General features: G+C 46.0%; 1 protein-coding gene across 2 annotated transcripts in view; it reads right to left on the reverse strand.

Annotated features, from left to right (window-relative positions):
• bcl11ba (BCL11 transcription factor B a) overlaps positions 1 to 1,338 on the reverse strand; it is a 185,730-nt gene extending 184,392 nt beyond the window's left edge. The window contains exon 1 of one of the 2 annotated variants that reach the window (XM_055640098.1): positions 855 to 1,338. In XM_055640098.1, coding sequence (XP_055496073.1) covers positions 855 to 909 — 55 coding nt within the window. In that variant the 5' untranslated portion in view covers positions 910 to 1,338. The remainder of the gene's footprint in view (positions 1 to 854) is intronic. The other variant, XM_055640099.1, reaches the window with a different exon arrangement.
• Positions 1,339 to 6,000: the final 4,662 nt, after the last annotated feature.

Raw genomic sequence — 6,000 nt, forward strand, 5'->3', positions numbered from 1 at the left:
ATTTCTTTTTTCGGGGTGGGAGAGGAATATATTTATTTAAATTTTAGCAGAATAAAAACCATAAATATTCCGACTTTCTCCTTATTTGGCCACGTTTTCAACGTTGCGATCCGGCGCGTTCCATCCACTGTCTCCGTTTGGCAGCCCCGCTTACGCGCCACTTGCAAGTTTTCAAACATTATATTGTATATCGATAGATAGATAGACAGATAGACAGACAGACAGATAGATAGATAGAAAGATAGATAAACACCCTCCCCGAAATAAAATAAAAACTAGCAACTAAGCGCTGAAACGGAGAAGCGGGCACCAATGCAACAACAATAAAAAGGTTCGCTCCAACTCTCAATAGCACAAACTTTTTTTTTTTGGAGGGGGGGGGGGGTTTGTGCAAAAAAAAAATATTGCAAATTATCAAAAAGACAGGAGAGGTAAGAGGTGCAAAATATGCAACTGCAACAAAATATATGCAAAAAGCGATGTCCAGTTACTACACGCAAAGATCCCGCATGCAATACCCCGAAGATGACATATGCTTAAAAAAAAAACCTTCCGAAATATATTACAGCGCAATTATTCCCCTTGCAATCGATTTGAAAAACTAACTCTGCAGAATTAAAACTCTGAGCGTTTTGTTGTCATCCTGACTGTTGCAAACTATGCAATGCACCTCAGATTTCCCCTTCACAGGAGAAGCAAGCTGCAGAATAACAATATCGTTCACGCCGGAATATTATTTAAATGTATGCATATTATTAAAATAAATATTTTGTTATGAAAAGAGCTTTTTTTTTCTTTTTTTTCGCAAACAGTGAGTGGGTTTTTTTTTTTTTTTTTTTGTTGTTGTTACTTACGCGAAAATTCCCTTTTACTTAAATGCTGAGGGTTCCCTTGCTTGCGGCGAGACATGGTCGGTCACATCTGGAGCGGAAAGCCAGAGACTCCAGAGAAAAATATCTTCATCAGAGCCCCTGACAGAAAATAAATTGGAAATAATGCAAAGATGGCGGATGGAGATGGATTGTGGGATCGCCGTCAGAGAGAGAGAGAGAGGGAGAGGGAGCTGCTACCACACACACATTGCACACACACATACATACACACACACACACACACACACATTACAGCGGCACACACACACACACACACACACACACATTCAAGTTCAAGTGCGGACGTGACGCGCCCGCGAACTTGAGCGTCAAGGCGGTGAATTGGCCGTCAGCTCAATGAGGGCTACTACTGGTAGAGGCATTACACTGTAGACAGCCAGCCAGCCTTCCATTCACTCACTCACCCCCTCTCTCTCTCTCTCTCTCTCTCCCGCACACACACACACACACAACACAAACGCAGGCGGGACCTGCAGCAAAGATGTGTGTTTGCATCAAGGGCTGTTTGCATTCAAGACATTTTTTTTTTTTTGGTTGAAGGGGAGGGGAGGGAGGTGTAGAGGGAGGGGGGGGGAGGAGGATAGGGGGGGAGAGGGAGAGGGAGAGAGAGGAAATGCATTATTTTTTTTAATTCCTCTCCAGGTGAAACTTTGATGCGAAGTTGTCTCTCCATTTAGACAGAAGATGTGCTCGCGATCCGACCATTGGCGAGGAGAAAGGAAACAAATAATTGATTTGCAAACTTCACGTTCATCGCCATTGCATTCCGAAAGTTGTGATCTTGAGTGTAACCCCTTCTAAGATCAAGTCGAGATGTTAAACCCTGCCTGTTATGTGTCTCACTTTGAAGAGATTGTGTTGTATCAACCTATATTTCAAAGACTAATTAGCTTCCCTGTCGTTTCGTCTCTTTTGTGAATGGGGCTCAGCTATCAATAATCACCATTTCGAACCCCCATCCCCTCTTTCACAAAACGAAGAAAGAGAGAATTCCAGCCTAACCACGCAGTTTTAATCACAGCTATATACATATTTTGTTTAACGAAGCACGTTTCATTCCGAGGGGTAATTTCTGCAGAGGTTATCATTCACAAATGATGTCCATCGCTCAAGTACAATACTTACAACAGTATAACAAAAGATGAGAACGAGTTGCAAGCGAACAAGTCCTCGGTCGAGGGTGGATTTTGTGTCTTTTCTCCGGCGCCCCCACTTTCCCCCCACTCCCCCCCCCCCTCCTCTCGCAAGCACGCACCACCCTACTGCCTTCTCACATTTACACCGCCCCCCCCCGCCCCCTCCCCTCTACTACTAGTTGACTGTAGGCGGAGACACAAGAAACTGCAGATACTTAGAGAAAGGTCTAAAGAAGAGTCCCGACCCTAGAGGCTCCCTGCCCAGTCCTCTCCACAGAGGCTGCCCGGCCCGCTGAGTTCTTCCAACACTTTCGATTTTTTGTTTGATGATCTGTGTGTGCGTGCGTTATTTTTACAGTTACATTGTCCAGTCGAAGTGGCTGGCGTGACTTAATTAAGTCAATGTGGGGCCTTTATCACAATCTTGATAAGATTACCGTGGACCGTATGCTTCTTTGTATTTCAGTTCTTGGAGCAGGGTGGTTGTAATCTTGAGGAAGATTGTGGTCAGTGTCGTTTCTCTTGGTGATATCAAGATGAGCTGGGTCAGAATCGTATCTTAATTCACGATGAGCATTTTTTCCCCCACCCAGGTCGGTTTCCACTCGCCCTGATATAAACCCGAGGGTCAGAAACAAGCGTTATGGGGCCTGGATAGCGAATACCCACCATGAGGTGGACTCTTGACTCCGGGGCGATCACCGTTTAATAAAGGCACGCGAAATTATTTTTGTTCCATTTTTTTGGGGGGTGTTGTTTGTTTAATTCTTCGATGTCAGCGAGGTTTAACTGCTTAAAGGGGGCGGCGTGGGTGGGGGGGGGGGACGCGAGAATATATTCATTCATCTGCTATTATGCACACACGCACACGCGGGTTAACCTGAGAAGCTACTTAATACGATGTTCGCAGTTCTTTCTTTCAAGGAGATGCTGTTACTACTGGCGGCGGAGTGCATTGTACTTCACTGCCTGCCACTGACTAACACACAATGATATGCATGCGGACCGAGCATTGTAGAGTTGGCAACAACTGCTTGTTTTAATGTTTCACGTGTGTTACTATTATCCCTACCCCCCCCCCCCCCCCCCCCCCCCCCCCCCCCCCCCCCCCAAAAAATATGTATATAGAATTTAAAAAATCACTGCCTTCACTTAAACATCTTGCATCGCCTAAGCGGCGTTGAAACTCCCATTCATTCACTCCTCTGGTATAATGGGCACGGGGAAATATCGATCACTTACTGCAATGTGCACCGATGGGTCTGGGGTTTTTTTTTGAAGTGCGTTTTTTTTTTCTCGTGAAAATGTTATTCTTAAGGACTGCGATGCAAAGAGTGAACGGGTCGTTTAGCCGCGATCTCAGCTCGGTGTACGATTTCACCCAGAGCGGCGCGGGAACTGACATCGGATTCCAACGCATTTATTTTTTTTCTCTGTGAAAGAGTTTTCTCTCTCCCTCTCTCTCTCTCTCACACACACACACACATACACACATACACATACATACACAGTCCGCAGAAATGACAGTAAAGAAATTAACTGCCTTTTTGGTTTGTGAATTAACACGAACCATATTCCAGACGTGCGTTCAGCAGAAAATGAGGGGAGGGGGGAGGGGGGGGGGGGGGGGGGGGGGGGTAGAGAGAGAGAGAAAAAAAACACACACACGTTATCAATTATGATGGGGAGGGGAAAATGTGTTTGTGTTGGGTATGGAAGGCATTATCGCCCTTTCTTCGCTGCTCAATGGTTGTGATAAAGCAGCAAAACAAAACACAAGCCACTGAATGACAAGTAGCTCCGTATACTTCCCGTGTGCAAAGACACACCTCGCTATTGATTCGCATTATCTTTACACTAAGCACCCAGTTGCTTTCCGAATTGAAATCATCCCTTTTGAAATAATATCGCGAACTTTTCCTTATTATTTAATTTTTTTTTAAAAAGAAGACAATGCAGCCGGGGAAAAAAAACTTCACCTTTTATTGACGGAAGTAGTTTAAGAGTCTTTAAACACCAGCAAAAAAAAACAAAAAAAAAACAACCAAGATTTAAACTACAGCGAGGGATACGCAGACACTCGTGTACACACGGTGTAGCCGGAGACGCGTATTTCGTTAGCAGAGGTGAGGTTGATTAACACCGGAGCATATTTGTTAGATTATTACATAAGTATAATCTCTCTCACACAAATCAACTCCCCGACAGAAGCTGCTGAATTGTTAATATCATCGCGTGGCAACGTTCAGCGTTAATGTTGCCGTCTAAATGAATGGTGTTGATTTTAAATAGAAGAGGATGTGTAGGAAAGAAGAGAATTGATCACACGCACGGCCAAACGATATGATTTAACTTCACTACATTCTCTGCCGCGGCAGGTATCAGCCTATTCAAATAAATCCTAAAAAAAAAGTGTGTGTGTGGGGGGGGGAATACAATATAATTGAAAGGGATTTAAATAGCAAATATATAAGATTGCTACTCTCCGCACATCCAGCCAATATTGCTTGTTAGTATTTTTTCGCGGCCCCTTCTCCCCAATCACGCCAATGTCATATCAGCAAATAGACACAAAAATGCTGGAGTAACTCAACGGGACAGGGCAGCATCTCTGGAGAGAAGGAATGGGCGACGTTTCGGGTCAAGACCCTTCTTCGGACCTTCAGTTGCCAGAAAACCGCATCGTTCAGGTGAAGGTGAGGGAGGCAGCCACAAAAATGCTGGAGTAACTGGAGATGGGGGAGGTTGGGACTGCTTCCCCCCCCCCCCCCCCCCCCCCCCCCCCCCCCCCCCCCCCCTCTCTCCAGGTACTACAAAGCATGTCCAACGCAGGCTTGGCGCTGACCGAGCCATCGCAGCTGTAATCAACGTGGGGTCGATGGAGTAAAGATACCCCCCTCATCCCCTCGCCCTGCATGCCTCCTGACCAATGCCTGCCTGGCCGAACACACATGGGTGCATTGGGGTCTGCTAGCTGCAGACATGACAGTCTTACTCGGCCGAGTCCGGGAAAGCGCTCAAGTGAGTTATGTATTTGTTTTGGTAGGAAGTAGGTTCAATGTGGAGGGCACAGCATCCCTGGCATCTATATATTTCCACGCTGCATATATCTCCCGGCATGGGGCTTGCGAGGAAAAGGACACTCGCCTTTCTGAAGGTAGACACACAAAAAGCTGGGGTAACTCAGCGGGTCAGGCGGCATTTCTGGGGAGAAGGACTGTGAGACCTTTCGGGTCGAGACCCTTCTTCAGGCTGAGAGTCAGGGGTGGGGGGCAGGGGGGGGGACGGGGGACGAGAGGTGCAGACGATGGCATGGAGAGATATGGTACAAATGAATGGGGGAAAAACTATAAGATGGTGTGGACAATCTGAGAAGTATGGTTCGCCACCTCATTTACTGAAGGCATTCGCCACACGCGGCTGACCTCCCTGTTCAAACAAATGTCCCACTTCGCAAGTTCCCAAATACATTTATTAAAAATTCTTCTGAAAACATTGAAAGATATTATGATCACCAGCGAGTTTTATTTTTAATGTCCACATACATTTGGCACGCAGCTTTTAATAATTCCTGGAAACTCTCGTGATTCCAAAATAGAATTAAATGTGCAACAATAAATTTGGCACCAGTCAGTTCTGACCACAATTGCCTCCTGTTTGTTACCAGATTTCCCTGTCTGACACTATCTCGACTGTGTGCCTGACTATTTCGACAAAGTCTTCTGCATCCTTTCGTCATCCCTGCCCTGCAATGAGTCGAGACCATCCTGAGAGTGCCCTGACTCACACCTGAGCGAGGTGAAGGCGTGAGGGGATCTAATAGTTGAACTGGTTAATCACACAGGAGTCCTGGGATTTTTGAATGACTGCTATCCCAGACACGTCTCCTTCTATAGACTTTAACTTCAAGTAACCCCTGCATTCCTTCTCTCTCTCCATCCCTCCCCGACCCGTCACACCAGCTTCTCGTT

This window comes from Leucoraja erinacea, chromosome 9 (assembly GCF_028641065.1).
Source record: "Leucoraja erinacea ecotype New England chromosome 9, Leri_hhj_1, whole genome shotgun sequence".
In the NCBI taxonomy this organism is placed as follows: Eukaryota; Metazoa; Chordata; class Chondrichthyes; order Rajiformes; family Rajidae; genus Leucoraja; species Leucoraja erinaceus.